Source organism: Macaca fascicularis, chromosome 2 (assembly GCF_037993035.2).
Source record: "Macaca fascicularis isolate 582-1 chromosome 2, T2T-MFA8v1.1".
NCBI lineage: Eukaryota > Metazoa > Chordata > Mammalia > Primates > Cercopithecidae > Macaca > Macaca fascicularis.
In genome coordinates this window covers 119093324-119115677 of record NC_088376.1, presented here as the reverse complement: position 1 = coordinate 119115677, position 22354 = coordinate 119093324, and the positions used below count along the sequence as shown (strand labels likewise).

The window sequence follows — 22354 nt, the reverse complement described above, 5'->3', positions numbered from 1 at the left end:
TTTGGTTATATGAGGAGGCCCCAGGGATTGTGACGTAAGTGCACGGCCACTTTTCCTTTGGTCTCTATTTCTCATGCCCAAAGTCCTTTGAAATTGCTGCCTACTACTGCCCCAAGGCTAATGTCCTCCTCTTCTGCCCGGGGCACTGTCTCCCAGGGTGGGCCAGTGGATCTAATTAGTTTGCTCAGAACTGCTAAGGATTTGCGTACACATGTGTACACAAATGTATCCATGGGTGTATTCAAACTAATAACATACAGTCTCTCCAAGAGTCAGTCCTCTCAGCTGCTGGCTTCTTCCACATAACCAGTATCATTCTAACATATAACCATCCATATTCTTACTCATGCGTACTTTTGTGTGAACATTTGTCTGGAAGGGAGGAAGCCTTTGTTTTGACTGGAGATGATTATGCCTTCTGAATTGCTGTGTTTTCCACGGAGTGGCAATGAATTTTCATAGTGGCAGCTGGATGGGAACACATTACATTTTGATAAAGAAAAAGAATAATTATTTGACCTATAACCTGAGTTTCTAAGTTGTCTATCTCAAGGCAGAAGAAAAAAAAAATGAATGAAGGAAAGATGGAACGAAGGATGGAAGGAGGCTGGAAGGAAGGAAGGAAAGAAGGAAAAATTCCATCTTTGTTAGGCCACAAAGCTTATGGGTTTCCATTGTAGTGGTTGAAAAAATTAGCTAAGGCCATGTCCTCCAGATTGAAGGTCAGCAGAGCCATTGTCTTTGCATCCAGAGCTATTTTTGAGGCTGCTACTGCTGCCACCTCTGTTGTCGTTGTAATCATCTCCTCCTCCTCATTACTACTGGGGTTACTGTTATTATTTGGATTACCATTCCAGATACATGCTAAGGGAATCAAGTAATCAAAAAATTTGTTTGAGTGTACATTGTGAAACATACTTTCGGAATGATTTCCTGAGAAAGTTGGGTGCAGAATGCAAATATTTTGAATGGACTTATCTTAGAGTTGTACTGCTTTTTTTCCTTGTCATTTTAAAACCCTTAATACGAATAAATTGTTTGTATAGTGGGGCTTTTTTAAATCCTTAGATAAGAAATACATGGTTTGAAAGCAGAGAATAAAAACATGAATGATAATGTCCTCAATGCCCAGGAGAAAGTCCTTGCTGCTGCTCCTGGACAGGCATTATAATCGACTATTTGGCGTGTTTATTTCAGGCTGCAGATAGTGGATAAAAGTGGCTGGTTGGTTGCCAGCACATGACTTAGTTGCCAAATGGAGTGTTTAGTACTTGTTACATTTGACTTATATCACAAGTTCTTCCCATTAACAGTCTGCTGGTGATAACCTACTTGGCTTTTCATGTGGTTACTTTGAAACAGCCACTTGACAACATTTGGCATATCACAAACTTTAATACTGAAATAAAAGAGTGAGTGAATGGCTACATGGGATCTGCCATATACTGATATGGTGCTTGGTGCAGAATGGGCTCCCCAGGAAATGTCTGTTTAATCAATGAATTCATCTTGCATAATATTTCCCTGGTTCAGTGTACCAGGTTCAAGCCTATTGACATGAGACCTAAAAGGCTGGTAAAAGGGATAGAAATACAAAGAAATAATAGTGCTTACATATGTGTCAGAAGGGCTTACCTTTGTATGGAGGGAGATGCTCTGCTCCTCTGTATCACCATTAAATACAGAGAGTTGAACTATATGGAGAAATGAAGATGTCATCAAAATGGCCTTGAGTCTAACCTCAAAGCATAACCTCATAATACTGACAATTTCTATCATTTCAGGTCTTTTTATTTTCTTCTTTTTTTATTGATAGATCCACTTCAGGAATTTTGGCCCAGGATATGTAATCAAATATGCACTAAAATACTGATTTTTATTTTTAGATTGAAAACTTGCAAGAACAACTTAGGGATAAAGACAAGCAACTGACCAACCTGAAAGACAGAGTGAAGTCCTTGCAGACAGATTCCAGTAATACAGATACTGCACTGGCGACGCTAGAGGAAGCTCTGTCAGAGAAGGTGAGCATGCACTCAAAAACTGGGGAATCAGGATGTGGGGAAACAGAGTTGGGGAAAGTTAATCCAAATGCATTTAAATGTGCCTGCTTTTCTTCTTTTGCTAACACTACCTTTAGTCCCAGCTGGTCCTTGTTCTCCCCACACAAGCCCTCTTCAGTGGACTTGGCACACTACAGCCAGGGGCATTTTCTGAAATGCAAATCTGATTACATCACCCTTGGCTCTCCTTAAAAACCTTCACTAGCTTGCCATTGCTCTTATGGTGAGATAAATTGAAGTCCTCTACCTGGCCCCCAGGGTCCCATCTCCCATCTGATCTGGCAAGCCCCCACACTGTGTGCCTGCTCCCTCCCTCATTCTTTCTTTCATTTCCAGCCTCATCCCCCATCTCTCTTTTTCCAGGTTCTCTGTGCCCTACTTATGTGGGGCTTCCAGATTTTCAAGTGTACCATACTCCTTCCTGCCTCAGACTCTTTGTAGATGCTATTCCCCAGCTGAGGATATTCCTCACTCTCTGCAAATTTAATTCCTCCTCTTCTGAGAGGTTAGCTTCATGAGAAGTTGTATTGTGCAGTAGTCAAGAATGTGGACTTTGGAGCTAGACTGCCTGGGATCAAATCCTAGGTCTGATACTTTCTACTGTGGACAAATTACTTAACCTCTCAGTTTCTTCATTTGTAAAAGGGGGTAATAATAGCAACCTCAGTGGATTATGCTGAGGAGAAAATGCAGGAAAATATGGAATGTGTTTAGAATAGGAGATGTAATGTTATCACTATTATTATTATTATTTGATCATTTCCTTAGGGACACCTCCTAGGTATCCCCGTTATGTCTCAAGAACACCATAAACTCCCCAGAGCTCATGTCACATTCTTAATTATCCATTTATCTGTTTTTAATTTCTCTTCTCTGCTAGACTCCAAACCCAAGAAACATATCCTATGTGTGTGTTATCTTTCCATTCCCTGTGCCCAGCATAACCTGCATCGGGGATGCTCACTCAGTAGTGGATACTGGTTGCGTGAGCTGCCACCATGTGACAAGTCCTCTTTTGAGCCCTGGGATGCAGCAGAGAAGAAAATAGGTGAAAATCCTGGCTCTAACAGAGTTTAGACTGTAGTGGAGGTGATGGGGAGACAGATAATAAAGTGACATACCTAGGATTTCAGAGGGTAATATTTTCTATAAAAGAAAAGAAGGCAGGGAGAGGTACAGGGAGTGCTGGAGTAGAATGGCCAGGTAGGAGCTTGCTGAGAAGGTGACATTTAAGGAAACACTTGAAAGTGAGTGGTGAGCCAGGAGCCCTTGTGGAGGGAGAATGTCCTGGCAGAGGGAAGAGCAAGTACAAGGGTATGGGGGAGAGGAAGGGCAGCAGATTTCATAGGCCCTTGTGAGACAAGATTTTTAAAAATTGGCTTTTACTTTGAAGGGGATGGGATGCCATCCTGAGGGTTTCCTTCTGACTTACATTTAAAGGGATTAATTTGAATAAAAGAATGAATGAATAAAATCCTTTAGGCAAATAGCTCATTCTGATGTTTACTTACTTTTAAAATGATTTCTCATCCATTTCATTCTGGCTAAATGAGTTCATTCATTCTCTGGGCACCTATCGCAGGTATCAGACCCTGGAGTTGAGTTTGCATATGCTCGCTCCTCTCCTCCAACACTTCCTGAATGTAAGAGTCAGTGCAGGTACAGTTCTCTAGGAATCCTCAGGAGGGACGGCTTGTTTGTTGGTTGAACATGGACTTTGCTGGCACAGTTTTTAGGCCCATGTTATTGGCATTATTCTCAAATTTAGCTTGAAACCAAGAAAAGAAATGTTAACTTTTAAAGTGTAGGAGTAGATTTTATTATGTTCTTTTTCTTTGTCTTTCTCATCCTTTTTGATTCTGCAGCACTTTGCAGGATTTGTCCATACATGCATAGGATGTTGTGAGGGTTTTCCTCTGGGATGCCCTACTAGAGTAGTAGATTATCTCCTATATTCCCTGTTATCACAGCCTATAAACTCTGGGGTATTGAAGTAATTGGAAGGAGACCTAGGGGCCAGTCCCACCTATGCCACTAATTAACTGGGGAGCCATTAATTAACTGAGTGAGCCTGTCAAGTAATTTTCTCTCTCAGGGCCTCAAATTTCCCATATGATGAATGGGGGAATTAGATTAAATGCCCATGGGTTTCCTAAGCCAGTGTATCCTAAAGAAGGCTTCTCTTCTGTTACTACAGAATTACCAGGAAGTCTCTGTTGAAAGTCTCTATTATTAGGCCCCATCTCTACCTACCAAATCAGAACCTCATAGGGCCTGGGAATCTGCACTTTAGCAAGTTCCCCAGGTCATCATGATGTAAACTGTAGTCTGAGAACCAAGGCTCTGTGATAAAAGCCTGAAAGCTACAAAAAGATGGGTAAGCATATTTTTGGAGTTAAATTAAAAAGTTATTTAAAAAATAAAAGAAAAAAAATGAAACTACAAAAAGACCCATGAGTCTAGAGCTAGTCTTCATGGTCCTAAATGTAAAACCCAGAACTATAAAAACTCTAGAAGAAAATCTAGGCAATACCGTTCAGGACATAGGTATAGGCAAATATTTCATGATGAAAATGTCAAAAGCAATTGCAACAAAAGCAAAAATTGACAACTAGGATCTAATTAGACTCAAGAGCTTTTGCACAGCAAAAGAAACTATCATCAGAGTGAACAGATAACCTACAGAATGGGAGAAAAATTTTTGCAATCTATCCATCTGACAAAGGTCTAATATCCAGAATCTGCAAAGAACTTAAACAAGTTTACCAGAAACAAAGAACCCCATTAAAAAGTGGTCAAAAGACATGAACAGAAACTTCTCAAAAGAAGATATTTATGCAGCCAACAAACATGTGAAAAAGAGCTCAACATCACTGATCATTAGAGAAATGAAAATCAAAACCACAGTGAGACACCATCTCACACCAGTCATAATAGCAATTATTAAAAAGTCAAGAAACAACAGATGCTGGCGAGGCTGGGGAGAAAAAGGAATGCTTTTACGCTGTTGGTGGGAATCTAAATTAGTTCAACCATTGCGGAAGACAATGTGGCAATTCCTCAAAGACCTAGAACAATAAAGAACATTACTGGGTATATACCCAAAGGAATATAAATCATTCTATTATAAAGATACATGTGTGTGTTATGTTCATTGCAGTACTATTCACAATAGCAAAAACATGGAACAAACCCAAATGTCCATCAATGATAGACTGAATAAAGAAAATGTGGTACATATATACCATGGAATATTATGCAGCCATGAAAAGGAATGAGATCATGTTATTTGCAGGGACATGGATGGAGCTGGAAGCCATTAAACTCAGCAAACTAATGCAGGAACAGAAAACCAAACACTGCCTGTTCTCACTTATAAGTAGGAGCTGAACAATGCGAACACATGGACACAGGAAAGGGAACAACATACACTGGGGCCTGTTGGGATGGGTGGGAGGGAGAGAGAGTGTTAGGAAAAATAGCTAATGCATGCTGGGCTTAATAGCTAGGTTATGGGTTGATAGGTGCAGCAAACCACCATTACACACATTTACCTATGTAACAAGCCTACACGTCATGCACACCTATCCCAGAATGTAAATAAAATATAGCAAACAACTAAAATGAGGCTTTTGTAAGAAAAAAATGTAGAGTTTGACACTGAGTTACCTTATTTGACATCATATTTAGTATGTATTTCCAAATTAATTTTGCTCAAAAAATCCATGGAGGAGAAACAGTTGCTGGTTAATAAACTTATAAATCCTGTAACAATTTAAAACATTGAAAGATTATAACTTCAGGATTAAAGTATAAGAATTATAAGGTTTTACTTGAAAACTTACAAGAATATTTAATAAGATGACTTTTGGGGGAAAGATACTCTCTTTTCATCTTTTAATAATTTATTTCCAGAGCTCTCTGTAGTAGTTTTATTTGTAAAATTGGAATGAGGGGATGTTTGTTCAAAAACTATTAATGCTTATGTGTTCATTAGCAAATTTTGGGTTGTATGATATCATCCCATTTCTACCTCTTGATTTCTTTCTTAAAAATCACAGAAGTAAACATATACCATATAATTTTTCATGTCATGAATTCTTGGCAGGATTTTATTATTTTTTTCTGGACCTTATTAAGATTTGATTTATTCTAGCTTAAATCCCAAAGTAATTCCCAAATCTGAAACTACTCCCTTTATTTAAGTACTTCCTTTGAGACTGAGGGGGTGTCTGGGAAGGAATCTGAGGTCTGTGGGAGCCTGGCTCCCTTGGACTGTCTTCACTGCTTGATAGTTACATCACCTGGGCAAGCCTCTTCTCTCAGGGTCTCAGTACCTCATCTTCAAAATACACATTTTTATTAGCTGACCTCTAAGTTTCATGCTGTCCTGGAACTCCCTTGACAATGAATTATTAAGTTTGCCGATCTGCAATCTCAGGCTCATGGCATCTGAATTGGACCATAGATAAGGAGTTGAGAACTTAGATGATTAGAAGGGCCAGGGAGGGAACAAAAATGAGGGATGTGGCTTTGCTGAAGTGTAGTAGGGACTACTGGTGACTATGGTAAGCTGCAGGTCCCTGGTCTATTTCAAAACATTCAAGTTCAGATTTTTAAAAATTATGATGCTCAAGTCAAACAAAAGAGCTCTGCATACTGGCTTTGTGAGCTATTTATTTCCAAATTCTGTTTGCATCTGTTTTTTAACTTTTCATAGCAATGAAGAATAAAAGCAAACATAGAGCAATGGATGTGGAGGGAATTTTTTAAAGGTGCCAAAATCAGAATGCCTAGTGTATTTGAAAAGTACAGATAAAACCATTGAATAGGAACTGGCAAGGTTCTCTATCTTAGGACAAAGAATAGAAGATTTATTTTGAGTATTCCAGTATGCATCAAACCTTTGTGTGTATACAAATAATCTTATCATCTAGGAGGTTTCTTAAAATACAGTTTCCTGGGTCCTATTTCCTAGAGATTCTGATTCAGCTGCTCTGCTGTGGAGCCCAGGAACCTCTGATTTGTAAACATACTGAAGGGTTCTGATCCAAGTGGTCAGAAGGCTACATTTTGAGAAACACTAAGTCTATGCTCTTCCATTTTAAGATGGGAAATGGGTTCAATGAGGTGAAATGACTTGCCCGGAAATAAAAATATTGACATGTACAGCATCATCCCCCATTTCTGGGCCTAGGAAGACATCGCTAATTAATCATGGCACATGCTAACTTCTCAACCCACCGCCCCTGGAAGCCGTTTCCACCCTGTCTAAGCTGGTCGTTGGTTGAGACTTTGCTGCCTCCTCTGGACTATACCAAGGCCACCTAGCTCACAGGTGATAGAATAAGACTAAAACTCAAAGATCTTTGTGCTTTTGGCAACATCACAATCTCCTTTAAGTGGAGTTTTGCTCACAAGTCCCATTTTTATCCACATTTAATTGCACAGATCCCTCTGTAACAAGGCATGCTGTGAAACAAAATGATTAATAAAAACTCATGGATTTTTAAGTACATTTAATTATTCGCTGTCTTTTGGCTGATGAAAAGAATCTATCAGGCAGTATTCACCATTTCCCCTGGATTATGGCATCCTGGGGAGTATGTTATTCCTTTTAATTTCCAGGAACTTATTCAACTATTAACAGAGTGCAAAGAATAATGCCTCTCCGTGAGTTAAGATTGAATATGACTTGGTTCTAGGATTGACACACAGAAGCTCAAGAGACGGAACCCACTGTATTTCTAAAGCTGGTCTCGCCAAGCCTTGCTGTAGCCACATAGCAGATAAGCAGTGGAGAAAGCCAGATAGTGGAGCTGGAGGCCGCTGTAATTTAGTTCCCACCCTGTGATAAAGCACAAATAGATTAAACCTGTGCAAAGCCAGATGAGTGCACAAGGAATGCTTGCCAATGCAAATAAGACTAAAACAAGAACACATTGTTGGAATTTCTGCAAGTTAGTTGTTAATCAAGTACATCATGGCATATTAGGGCCTTTTAACACATGTTTTTGACATCTGGCCCTGCGCGGCTGACAGTTAAATTGGTTTTGTGATTGACGGAGAAATATTTTGTAGTATTGAATCATCAATAACACTTAAAAACATTATAGTGCTTGTTGATTTTTTTTGTCATCAATGCCTAGTCAATAGTACAAGTGATTAGAGCAAATCGACCTACTTTCCAAACGATTCTGACGCCTTCTGGCTGTTAACATGCCTGCTTAATTTTATTACCTTTTCTTTGAAGCCAAGATGATCCCTCATTTGAGTTCTCCTTCCTTCCTTCAACTCTTTTAATTGCTTGTTGTATGCCAGATGATTCGCCCAGCTGTGGGTCAAAAAGACTCAAAGGATTTTAGTGCTGCCCTCTTGAAAGTAGGGCTGGGAGGATGATCATGCGGTGAAACCATGTGAAGGCTGCTGAGTGGGAATAAGTGCCACGTGGTCCAGCCAGAGGGATTCCTGGGAAGGTTTCCAAATAGTGAGGCGACAGGTCATTTTGGAGCTTTAGAAATGTCACTCCAACAGCCATGTAGTGGAAGTGATGGGACGGAGAAGTGACTGGGTAATTGGTTGTAGTGTAGACAAAAGGCAGCAAAGGCTCAGTTGCTGAAATCATTGAAAACTCTTGAGAGACTGACCACGTACTGTGGCCATTTCCTTCTCTTGTGGATCACATAGTCATCCACTCACCATTGTCACGGGTAGGTAAACTAGGTCTGGGATCAAGAAGAAGCAAATATAGGCAATTAATTGATTCATTTATTATATTTCTGCCTCCTCTATTATAATAATATATTTCATTTAAAGTGTTTTTAAGTAATTGGAAAACAGTAATGGTACCTCCTCCGCCGAAAGCATTAGATACATAAATTATTGTCAGTGGGGTAGAACAGTTGCTTCCTCAGGGGATCTTAAATCATAGGAGAAGTGTTCAAACTAACTTCCCTCTGCATTAAATACTATTTTACAGTTGTCTTATTTATCAGGCATTGTCTTGTGCTATGCAATTATTATAAGAATATAAAAGATAATATCAGGATCCTTGGCCACAGTTACAGTTGTTGCACCAGTATTTTTTAACATGACCATTCAAGAGGAAGTTTAGATATGTGTTGGATAATTTCAAACTGATTTCAGAAATATAACTCAAGCTTTACGCAGATGGAATTTTCATGTGCGTGTGTGTGTGTGTGTGTGTGTGTGTGTGTAAGTTTCTTACTTTGATATCAGGCAGGTTTCCTATTTTTGGAAAAGAAGTCTACAAAGCAGCGTTTTCATTTCAGTGTGAAAGTCAAAGGCAGACCTCCCTGAATGGCTCCAGGTGTATGTTTGTGGCAGTGTGGTGTCATGGATGTGGCTGACAGTCCGAGAGCCCAGGATGTGGGAGGCCTTCTGTTTATGACCTGGGCCACCTTGCGTCTCGGAGCTCTGGGTTTCCTCACCTCTACGCTGTCACCAAGAGCACTGGATCTGCCCTTACGCTTGTGATGAGGACTGATGAGGAGAGCGCATCACAGTGCCTAGCATGTAGTAAGCCCTCAATAAAATAAAGCTGCTGCTGAACTTTGTTCAAACTCAGCCAGTGGTTTGGAGTCTCTACTGACTATCAAGAAACCATTGACAAAACAGAGAAGTAAACATCCTCAGACACACTAGAAAATCACATACACAATGGGCTGATTCTTTGTTTCAAGTTCTCACAATGAGTCCCAGCTCTAAGTCCTAGAGGGTTTGGGTCCTGCCCCGCTTCATTCCCATCCAGCCAGAGAACAGTCTTCAGAAACCAATGAAGGCTCTTGGATGCCAAATGAAGAGGCTAAGCAAAGAGGGCTGAGCCAAGAGGCATGTTCTGCTTCTCCTTTCCTGTGCGAGGCTGTGTCAGGTCTGGAGTCTTGGGGTCTGAAGCTCCCTCTTCTAGAGCTGCTCTAGAAATTTGCTGGATACTACCATGAACCAAGAGCAGCCACAGAACTTGAACATTAAGTTCCTTTGCAGCCCTGTGATGTTAACTTTTATTATCAAGTCAAAAGCTGTATTGGTTGTCCTTCCCAAGTGCTATTATGCACAGCCTATCCCCATGAATCCGATTTTGAGTTTCTTGTGTGTGTTGATTCCTGTAGAGCATTTCTTGGATGTACTGCCTCTTGTTTTCTTTTGCAGTATGCTTTGGCATATACACTGATGGGTTCTCACCTCTTCTTTTTTGTTAATTGCCTTACAGGAGAGAATAATTGAGCGCTTGAAAGAACAGCGAGAAAGAGATGATCGGGAAAGACTAGAAGAGATAGAATCCTTCCGAAAAGAGAACAAAGACCTGAAAGAGAAGGTCAATGCTTTACAGGCTGAACTCACTGAGAAAGAGGTGAGTCTGGAAAAACAAATGAACCACATTGATAGTCCTCATGAACCCATATTCGGTGCAGCTGCAAGAGACTAGAGAGTTAGTTGGAGGCACTATATTAAGGCTTGGGGAATGTGGTAACTTTGCTTTTGTAAAGCTGCCTGAATTTAAAGGAATTTTTTTTTTTGTAACTTCCTTCATCTGTGATGCCCTATGCCTGTCTTCTCTGCTCTGCTAACTATATACAATGTAACTCCTTGAAACTTTTATTTATGTCTTACCACATTTGCATGGCTTAAAGGATTCTATATTTTTCACAGGCCCACGATCCCTTGCTTGAGATAACAACAGCAGCGATGATTTTAATAATAATGTCTCTATTTTATTAGAGTGTCTGCTATGTACTATTCCTTGTGTCGAGTGCTTTACATTCATTTGTACTTTTCAAAGGGAACCACCCAATTCCCTCAGGTTAGGAGATGTGGTACCATGCTGGACCCCAAGGTAGAGCTTAAATGTGGCTGCTCTTCTGGCATATTATTTTTACATTATAGTAAATAATTTAGAGCTGTATTTTTTTTATGCCATAGCAAACATGAATACAGAATATAAGGGCTACCTGTATTTTTAAAGTAACATCTTACACTTTAAAGAAATTCTTGCTTGGGGCTTATGAAGAGGGTGCTTTGGGCTATTCCTCCATTCTTCAAGCAATCCCTATAACCCTCTCAGTTTTCTTGGGGATAGTTTGGTGGAGAAGTATGAGAAGCAGTAATTACACATTATTTTATTTAATCCTCATAACTCTGAGATATGTGGAGATTGCCTGCAATTGGCCCCTTCACACTTACTTTTGTCTCTTGTAACTGTCCATCTTCTTTAGAGCTATCATAGACCTTTCACCCTGCAGGACGGTACCGCAGCACAGTTGTCTATCTCCCAGCTCCGCAGTATTTCCTCACTCATAGGGTACTGATAATTCCACACAAATTAAAGTCCTGAATAAATTAGGGATGTAGATGAAGAAGGAAAATAATGGATGAGTAAGAGGAGTTTCGAGGAAACCCAGAAATAAAATCTATATTTCCTAAAATTTAAACCTACTTATTTTTTAGAAAGGAGCTTATTTCTTTGTTATGAAAATAAAGAATGGAGTTCTCTTCCTAGCTTCCACTGCTGCTTCTGAGTAGGAGGATCTGTGATGCCTTAGTTTGTATGCGACAGAAGATAGGAAAGCTTTGACTTTGTTTATAGCATATTCTTCTTCAGTTGCGGGTGTTATTTGTGGGCTTGCACCTTAAAATCAATGTATATATTTCTAATGGAAAGAGATCTTGATGACGTGGTGGAGCATAAGCTGTAAGTGAAAGTAGTTTTGTAAATAATGCCAACGTTGTATGACTTTCAGATAGACATTTTGGTAAACATTTGTTGTTTCTGCATGATGTGCTTGGCACTGGGCTGGGCGTGTCAGTCAGGGTTCTGCCAGAAAAACAGAACCACGTTAAACATTTTCTACAGATTAAGAACTTTCTCATAAGGAATTGGCTTACACAGTTACGGAGGCTAGGCGAATTCAAAATTCACAGAACAGGCCATCAGCAAAAGCAGACTGGAAGGTCTCAGAAGCTGATGCTGCAATCAATAGGTGGAATTTGTTCTTCCCCAGGGAAACCTGAATTCTGCTTATAGGCCTTTCAATTGATGGGATCAGGCCCACACAGAATACTGAGGATAATCTCCTTTACTTAAAGTCAACTGATGGTAGATTTTAGTCATGTCTACAAAATGCCTTCTATTAGCACCTCCTAGATTAATAACTGGGGACTAGAGCCTAGCCAAGTTGATTAAAACTGGCTATTGCATCCGGCAATTTAAAATTTATAAAGGAAAACAATATGCAGTTGCCGTTAGCAGGGAGCTTATGATTTAATTGGAGTGATGATAGTCTTCACCATGACAAAGTGACTGGATTATAATGTCCTTTCTTATTTCTGTGGGAATTATATAACAAAGGACATTGAAATTGGAATTGTAGACCTGGGTTTGAGACCTATATCTGCCTTTACTAGCTAAGAGACCTTTGACAAGATGCTCAGCTGTTGTAAGCCTCTGTTTCCTGATGTGAAAAATGAGAATGGCTCACCTGTTCCTCAGAGGGTTTTAGAAGCACCTTGCTGGATGATGGTGACTTTTATCATAAAGGTCATTCCAGTGCCAATGAAGCCACCCAGCATAAATTATTAGCCGACATCGTTTACAGAGAGACCATTGTGTCCTTAGTGTCTTCCTAGGTGATGCAAATGAGTAAGAAGGAAATGCGTGGAGTCTGTTTTGGGGTAAAACCTGTACATCTCAGTCACATAGTTAGACGTTGCTATTTCTTATTGAATGACAAACATTGCTCTTTTAGGTTGCAAAGTCACGTTCAGTGATATATGCAAGTATTTATTTCTTTAGTTTTTGGAATTCAGACTATATGTGGAACCTGTTGGTTTCTGGACATGCTTAGTGACTGGAACAATTTAGGTAACCCCATGTCTGAGTTGGAAAGGTTCATCACATCTGTCAAATCTAGATTGCAAAGGACGTGAACATAAAGTTTACTCTAAATTTTAAAATAATTTTATGTTTGATTTTCCAGAAGATGATTGTAAAACCATTGATCGTTTCTCTGTTAAAGAGATGGGATTTGATAAAAACGTAATAGGAGGCTTCTTTTATGTTTGACTTGCTCTTGGGAGCGGAAGCATTAAAGTCAGTATTTTCTTTCATATTTGTCTCAGAGTCTGCATAGTCTGACAGCAATAAATGTAAATGGAAGGTTCAGGGTGTCTGTTTTGCTATGACATGTAAAGACCACCTTGGGACTTACATCATTAGCATGACTTTGAGACATGAAACATGCATTTACTGACCACACCATTTGGTCACATTTGATTCTACGGCAATTAGATCCTACTCATTCTGTAAGCTGGCCAACTTTAATTTCCTGACCAAAGCTGACTATTGTTACCTTAGTAAGATTATATTTACCCTTTCTGTCTACTGCACACTTTATTGCTATGTATAGAATCAATGTGTTCAAATTGAAGGCATTGCTAGTAGAAATTTCAGTGTTTTACTCACTCACATTCTTTCTCTTTCAGTCTAGTTTAATTGACCTCAAAGAACATGCATCTTCATTAGCCTCTGCAGGGCTGAAAAGGGATTCCAAATTAAAGTCTCTAGAAATAGCCATCGAACAAAAGAAAGAGGAATGTAGCAAATTGGAAGCACAGTTAAAAAAGGTAAGTGAAGTCTGAGAAAAAAATCATGCTCATTTAAAAATGAATTTATAAAATGGAACAGGAAGAGACATTTTTAAAAAGAAACAAACCCCTTATCTGTTGCTGTCTGCTGATAAAAGAATTAATTAAATACTCTTAACTTTATTGCTAAGAAGTCTATCAAATCTGTCTGTGAACCTGAAAAATTATCTTAGGTTTCCTGTTTAAGAAAAACTTGAAAAATAGATGAAAATAGTAGCAGAAGTTAAAAATATTATAAAAACCAGCCATTACTCTCTGGGCAAATCTCAGCTATCAACAAAGAAAAACAGAAATGTTTTCAACAAGTCACAGAATCCGGAAGCCACATTAGATGTTAATAAACTTTTGCTACTTTCAGATGTAGGTCATTTTTTTTGTATTAGAACTTTGCAAAAGCTTTTCTGACATTGTTAAATTTCTAGAAGTTCACCAAAATTGTCAAGTCCCTGGCATCTCTGTAGAATGACTATTTATTTTTGACCAAAATGACCTTACTCTCTAAGAAAGCTTATTGTAGATAGAAGGCTTTGGAAAAGAAATAGGATATTTACATGGTGGCATTAACATGTTTTCTCTGACCCAGACATTTTTGTGGAGTGCATTTCCAGTCATGCATTGTTACTTTGACTTTTTCCCTGTGTTGTTTGGTATGTCTGCGCAGACTCATTGTTCACATAAAACTCATAACATTATGAGTTTAAGCATTTTGTTTCCCTTTGGCAACTCATAAACTTATTCAAAAGGGATGATAAGAATCTAAACAATCAAACAAAGTATATAATAAAATTTGACTATGTATAATTCATAGCACACCGGGATGGGGATTTATCGGCTAAAGTTATGAAAATATATGACATGGATGGTCAAGGATGTGAAGGAATCGCATATCTGTGAAGGAATTACTCTGGGTATCTTAAAATGTAATATACTATTTTGTATGATGCAATATATAACTGAAATGTTACTATATGGTACTCACTTTACAGAGATAATTAGGAAACTGTCATGAGAAATTTCACACTACGAAAGTCTACTTGCTAATACAGAAAAAGATAAATACACAGATCAAATCCTTTAATAACAAAACAGCAAGAAAATCTCTATATTGCAAAAATCTGTTTCCCAATCCACTCATCATCTCACTTACTTCAAGCAATATTTAGTTAAGCAGAAATCTTGAACAATAAATAAAAGAATTTAAATTGCCCATTTGAGGGTGTTTAAATGGAGAATGACTTGGATGTGATGTATTGGGTATATGACATACATTCTTGATCTATATAAATGTGCTCTACAAAATGTTATCTATGATATGCATATTAAGGGATGAACTTATGAAAAATATTTTTCATTTAAAAAAATTTTATGATCATAAGGCAGGCTCTAAGCTAGCTTTGTGTGAGAGAGAAATTCACTGGCTCCTTATGACCATCCTCTGCACTATTTTACTTTAGTCACAGTGTGCTGAGTCTCGAAGAAAGATGGCCTCAAATAGACCTGGGCATGAAAGATGTCCTCCACCTACTCTGATGAGCCGTTGTTATGGAGATCAGGGGACCCCATTTATTATTTCTATAGGTACATGTTCGGCACCCTCCTTTTTAGTGTAAATCATCTATGGGAATTTGAAATCCGCTAGTAATTAAAAGGAAGAGATTCACATACTGATGCTTATAGTTTTCATGTAATGACTTGACTAGTTTAATCAATCAACATTTATGCAATTCAATATAGTTTCTTTCAACATAGCTGTGGTTTGCCCCTGTGATCACTCAGAGTGTGTGGTTTCCTTTGACTCACAGGTAGACACCACATACTGAAATTCACAGACCAAATCCTGTAAACATTTTAGCATTATTCCTGACAGTATTTTAACATTCTACCAAGTCACTAGAATTAAAGTAACAAATATGGTTGTCTTGCTGTAAAGGACCTATTTCATTTATGAAAAGATAACTCATTTCTAAGTACATACATAATCTTTACTTATACTGTCTCCTAAGTGCATAGTGTAGTGAGTTTAAATAAGGTAGTTATAATTTAAATATATTTATGTCTAACCTGCAGATGCTATTTTGTTATTTTTGGCTGTCTAGCATTAACTAAATTCAAAAGTTTAAAATATTTTTTCAGTAGTCTTTAATTTCTGCTAATAAATAGTTCCGTAAAAACCTCAACTACCCATCACCTTAAAAAAATTGAGATCTACATGAAATATTTGAAAATATAAGCCAACAGTATGTGAATATACATATAAACACATCATTTACTCATGGAAAAATAAGCAGCTATAAAAGCTTAAGTGTGTCTGGGCCTCTTTTTAAATAAAAGGGTACGTGACTTGTGAATAAAATGTAAAGGTTTACTAAATGAAAGCTGAAAACATAATAGTTTTATTATGTCATAAATACACCAAAAATTCCCAGTGGAATTTTGCTCAAGGTTTGTGAGTGTCCAGGTATTTTTCCCATAAAATCTACACGATATTGTAGATGTGTGTCGTTGAACAGAAACCTTGTCTGCCAGTGGCAATGAAATCCAAATAGTGATTTAAACTTATTTTTGTCTTATAAACAATGCTTGACATTGGTAAAGGGAGGTTTTACATAAAAGTCTGTGGAGAACATTCACACACATAATTACTTTAACCCTTTATGATACTGTGTTAATTTAAGATGCCTTCAAATACTTCATGATGACAAATGCTTATAGGCAGAAAAGGAACTCCCTTATACATTCCATCCCACTATTTATAAATGTTCATGTCTGAGGAAGTTGTTACTGATATTAGTGAGGCTGACAAAATGATACTAACCAAATAATGCATAATTGCAAATTATGAGTGTGCTTTATAATTAAGTGCATTCATCAATCTTAAATAGATACCCAAGAGTTGAGAAGAGACTGATAACTGACATATGGATCATTTTGTCTTTCAAAAGAGTATTTGAGGTTCAAAATGGGGGAGTAAACTTAGCCTATGTGACTAGAAATCAGTTGAGAAGCAATGGCAATTCAAAATAAGATTTATGCTTTTTAGTAATTTTTCAATTGATATTATACTTGAGGAGGGAGTTTCTTTAAACCATGATAACATTGTCTTTTACTTCATTCAAGTTGAAGGAAAAAGTAATTGAGGCTCTTAAAAAGTGTGTCTTAGCTTGAAGCAAAGTAATAGTTTCTACAATATTTCACCTTCTACACGTTGACATTGAGCCCCAGATAAATAGTGCAGGTATTTAGAAAATATAACTTGAGAATGCTATTTAAAATAATATTCAGCATATTTAAATCCACAAAAATTTAAATCTTCAACACAAAATAGACAAGAAAATATTATAGATTCTAAAGCACTTGGAACACAATAGAATATCTTTGAAAATTATATTTTCTATTAATCCTGAGACAACAGTAGAAACTGGTAGTAGGCAATGGATAATACTGTATTTTGGTCCTGCTGATTTAAATTTTTTTCTTTTCCCGTTTAAGTTAATCCGATAAAGTCTTACTGATATTTTGCTGTTGCTAACCTGCTGTTTGCTAATCTGTATTTTTCTGAAGATAGACTGAATAGAAAATTCAGGCTTGTGTTAATATAAAAGAAGAGCTATAAATTCAATGATAAGATTTAATTAATCTTTTATTATTACCATCTTTGAAGTTCAGGTAATAAATTGCAGACTTGGCCAAAAGTACTTCTTCTGATTCATTGCTGGAGGCCAGCACTTCATGTATCATCAAAAGTGGACAGCTTTCTTTATTTCATGGGTTATTTAACTCGAGAAAGGGAAAGTAACACAAACCTTAAATTTCTTATTCCAGCTATTCTTTTTTAGGAGCCAAAGTCAACATTTGTATTTCCCTAGAGCATCTCACTTTCACTGTGGAATGTTTAGAAACTGAAATTTCTTCTTTTTTAATGACCAACTCGTCTGTGCGAATGCACTGAATTTGTTGAGCTAATGCTGTTTTTCTGGATCTTTCCTTCTTTCCCTGTCTGTGCCTCAATGCCTCCCCAACTTTGCAATGTAGCAAGCTGAGCAGTTGTTCAATCAGATGTACAACCCAGTAAGTCATTTCTGAAAGTTCCCGCTGTAACATATCAAAGCATGAGGATCCATTGATCACCAGTCACGGTGTGCCATACTGGGGAGGTTTTGAAAATATTTATGAGTTTCTTCCCGTTTCCGTTCTGTTAAAAGAAATGATCTGTGCTGAGGCCACTGCCATTTCTTATGAATGTGAAATTTAAAAATTAATAATTCAAGAAAATATTGCCAACTCTGATATTACCTCCTTCTTAACCTCAGCCCAAAGACTGTAGTAAAACAGAAGTCAGCTGAAGATCTAGGCTTATGGAACTCTTCCTTAAATCCTTCAAACACAAGCATATCTAGGCTGAAAGGGATAACAACATTTGTAAAACAGCAAACAATTCAATGTTTTATTCAAGTGATAGAAGTTAAAACAGGTTTAGATTTAAAAATAGGGCTATGGTCTTTGAGATTGGTAAATACCTAACATTACTGTGGATTTCGTAACAGTTAAAAGCATGCCATTTGGCTGAGGACAAACCATAATATAGTCTCCTAATAACAGATAGTAACAATTCCGATTATAGCTTAATAGAGTACAAAAAAAAAAAAAAAAAAAAAAACCGAAAAAACAGGTAACTAGTAAAAATATTTCTAAAATGATCCAGGTGCCACCACGAATTTTTTTATCCTAGTGACATGTGTGCATTTATTAATAGATGAAGCAGTTTGTTTTTAACTTATTAAAGAAGAAAAGCTTTTTTGTTCTGTGAACTTAAGTGGCTTACTGGGAAAATATTTCTTAAAGGTGGCTAGAGTTTATCGTTTGGCAGATGCGATCTGTGCTATCATGCATTCTAATCACCTCCTATGTATAAATCTCCTTATGGAAAAAATGAATAGCATATAGATAAAGTAAACAATTCCACCAACAACTTTTTATTTGTTAAGCCACTGCTTCAGGATACATACAGCTTGAGCTGCAAGATGTTCAGGTGTGCTTAGTTAGATTCAGCCTCCACCCTCCATTCTTTACAACACATTTTATTTTTGCAAACAGAATTCCTAAAACCCTGCTGGAGCATCTTTGTTAACCTCTTTTTCAAAATGCGAATTTTAGCAGAGAAGCAAAAAATAATCAGTTCAAGTTCTTTTCCCTTAATGTTTGAATATAAGTGCTAATAAGCAGGCTCAAGACAGTGGAGATGTGAAGAAAGACAAATAAGGTTGGAATATCTTCAAGCTCGAAAACTCACTCTGGGAAAAATGAGTGTTTAAAAAATGTTGTTTAAAAAATGAGCAAAATAATTCCACCACAGTTGTTTCATACTTACTAGTTAGGAACAGGAAGAAAACCAAAGAATGTCATGTTTTGGGTGTGTGCAGGACAGATGGGGAGAACCTTGTTTCTGCAGCAGCAAAAATATAGCAGGACCATGCTAGGAGTTCACTCTCCCTGTCAGGATAGGGAGGACCAAAGAAATAACTCTTAGTTAGCTTTTAGACCATTTCTAGAAATATCAGTGACATGGCATCGTCAACTTTTACTTCACTTCACCCCAGTGGTGCGTCTCTAATATGCCACTGTGAACTTTTCAGTCTTTTCAGTGACTAATTCAAAAGTCATTGACTGACTTTTCTCCTCAAGTTAATTAAACTAACCCATTGGTTTGGCATCCCGGGAATATAGCCAAACTCTCATTATTTTAACTCCCCCTGTCTCGGTGTCGAATTCTTTTTTGGACTGATAGGGATGCAGCATGATGGATTTTCTACCCTTAATTGTCTTTTAAAAATGACTATGTTTTTCTTAGTTATAAAAATAATATATGGTCACAGTTGAGAATTTGCAAACATATGGAAGGCTATAGAGGAAAATTAAAAAATAGGACATCTCACGGCACAGAAATAATTGCTGGAACATTTGGATTGTTCTCCACCTAGACATATTTTTGTTGTTGCTGTTCTTTTTCTCTCTTTTTCTTTTCTTCTTTCCTCTCTCCTCTTGCCTTCTCCTTCCCTTTACTCCTTCTTTCCTTCTCTCTCTCGTGTTCCTTTTTCTTTTCCTTATCTAACACTCTACTTCAAAGTGTTTATTTAGGTTTATATATATTTTTTTACATTATTAGAATTTTCTCATATAATGAACTATTCCTCCAAAATACTATTTTAATGATTGTATACTATTCTACTCTATTTGCTTTTTCTCCTAATGTTGGTAATTTCTTCCCCCAACATCTTTTTTTTTTTTTTTTTTTTTTTTTTTTTTTTTTTTTAACTTAAGACGAGGTCTCACTATGTTGCCCAGACTGGTCTCAAACTCCTGGGCTCAAGGGATCCTCCTGCCTCAGCCTCTGGAGTTGCTGAGACTACAAACATGTGCCACTGTGCCTGCCTCCTTCCTGCGCCAGTGATTTGTAAAGATCCCAATAGTTCCTACTATGTTGAGTTTCCGAGGAATTCTACCAAAGCATGCTTCTTCCAGCACTGATTAAAGATGGCCTTTCTGCCGCACCCTGGCCAACATTGAGAATTGGCATTGTACATAACTTTGACACATGCTTAGGTGGAAAATTTTTTCCTTTTTAACTTTTCTTTCTTTAATTGCTACTGAAGTTGAGGTTTTTCAGTACATTTATTAGCTTTTTGTATTTTTTCTTATGTAAACAGTTTAAATCAGTTGAGCACTTGCTTTTGAGCTTACTGTTTTGTTCATTAGTTTATATGAGTTATTCTGTGTTTTATTTAGAATTTTTGCCAGATTTGTGACAGTTTTATTTAGCTTAAATTTTTTTTATGTATATAGAGAACAATTTTTAGGTTATTGACCTGCACTTTTCTTTAGGCTTTCCTCACTGCCTTTATTCTGGAAAGTATTCTCTGATTTCACTTACCTATATTTAAAATGTTTTAATGTTGCTTTTTATATCAAGTTAAGCCCTTTATCCATCTTTAGTTTATTTTTATTTATGTTGAGAGGTGAGGTTCTAATTATATTTTTCTAAATTATCACCTGATTATCCAGCACCATGTATCAAACAGTTCTCTCTTTGTCCACTGATCTTGTTACTATTTTATTGAATATGATGTTCTCATTTGGGTGAATGTCTTAGTTTCTAAGCATCTGTTCAGTTTTATCGATGTCTCTAATTTGTTGGGTCAACATTTTAACTATTGTGTCTTTATTATATTTTAAAATATCTAGTAAAACAAATTACACCTTAATTCTTTCTGCTTTTCATTTTGTCTTATTTTGTTTGAAGTTTTTAGCCTTTAATTGTCTATCATTCCAAGTAAATTTTAGGATTACTTTGTCAATTAAAATGCAAAATTGTTGATTTTAATTATATTTAATCTATAAAATAATTTTAGAATTATTGATATGTTCCCAATATTATTTTTCTCCATTCATAAACATGATCCAACTTGTATTTATTCCAGTGGTTTTTTTACAGTGAAATTTTAATATTTTCCTGTTACAGATCCATGATATTTCTTCTTAAAGATAGTCTTAAGCATATCTATATATATTTAATTTTTAGGTTGCTATTGTGAATGATATATTTATTATTTTATTTTCTAATCAGTTATTGATAGCTAGGAAATTTCTTTTATTCTTGTATGTTTATTTTCTATATGGCCACCTAACAAATTTTTGGTGAACTATAGTATAGTTGTTTTTTGTTAAATAAGATACTTTTATAGTCAATTCTATGTCTGACAGTCTACACTACATTAGAGTGAACAAGGATTAAACTTTTAAGTGCTCCTGCAAGTATTATTATTTCTAGAGTAGAAAGGAACCTTTTACTTTTTATCTCCTTTTACTTTAGTCACTCTATTGCACAAAGTGATATCTAATGACATTTCTTAGGAACCTAAAATTTTGCCTTGATATCATTATTTTTCTTATAACCTTTCTGCAGCTTAACTATCATTCTACTCCCGGAGTTTTGTCTTATTATTGTAAACACTGTGCAGGTTATCTTCAGTTCTTTTTCTTCCCTTGATTCTTAATTCTAAACAAATAATATGTGTTTCATCAGTCTCAAATACCTTCTTTGCTGTAGCCCTTGTGGTCATTTTAGGCAGAGATGGTATCAGGAGTCTTTCAAAAAATTTTAATAAATCTCCAGACCTTCTGGGTCCCTCAGTTTAGTGCTTCATAGAATACCCTTGTTGGTACAAGGCAAATGACTGATTTGTAGGCACTGGGCACAACCTTGCTGTTGGCCAGGGCACATTTGAGACACCTCTGATGTTCCCCACCATTGGGGCCCCCAATCCCTAGTAGTTATCCATTTGAAATCCTATCTCTTCTCAATACATATTTAGCAGGGTTCACATTTTACATAAGTGTTTACAAAAAACATAACAAAAGCCAAAAAGCAGGCATTTTTCATTCCAGAGAGATAGAAAAAATTATTGTTAATGTTCAGTGAGGTCTTCCTGTTTTGTAGGTCATTACAGGACTGTATAATCCCAGGAACATAATGGGCTGAATTATAAATGTTTTCACAGTCATTGTTTGGATATAGCAGTTTCTTTTATGATTTTTAAAGCCTATTTCTGAAAAGTATTTGATTCACTCTTAAA

The 22354-nt window shown here is 36.9% G+C and overlaps 1 protein-coding gene across 18 annotated transcripts in view; it reads left to right on the top strand.

Moving 5' to 3' along the window:
- ERC2 (ELKS/RAB6-interacting/CAST family member 2) overlaps nt 1-22354 on the top strand; it is a 974891-nt gene that overhangs the window by 459840 nt on the left and 492697 nt on the right. For 12 of the 18 annotated variants that reach the window (XR_012431279.1, XR_012431278.1, XR_010585146.2 and 9 more), the window contains 4 exons: nt 1887-2024; nt 10294-10434; nt 13563-13703; nt 17757-17792. Coding sequence is in view for 10 of the 18 variants with exons in the window: in XM_065540770.1 (XP_065396842.1) it covers nt 1887-2024; nt 10294-10434; nt 13563-13703; nt 17757-17792 (456 nt within the window). In the remaining 8 variants the exon portion in view is untranslated. The remainder of the gene's footprint in view (nt 1-1886; nt 2025-10293; nt 10435-13562; nt 13704-17756; nt 17793-22354) is intronic. The other 6 variants (XR_012431280.1, XR_012431281.1, XM_015446056.3 and 3 more) reach the window with 1 other exon arrangement.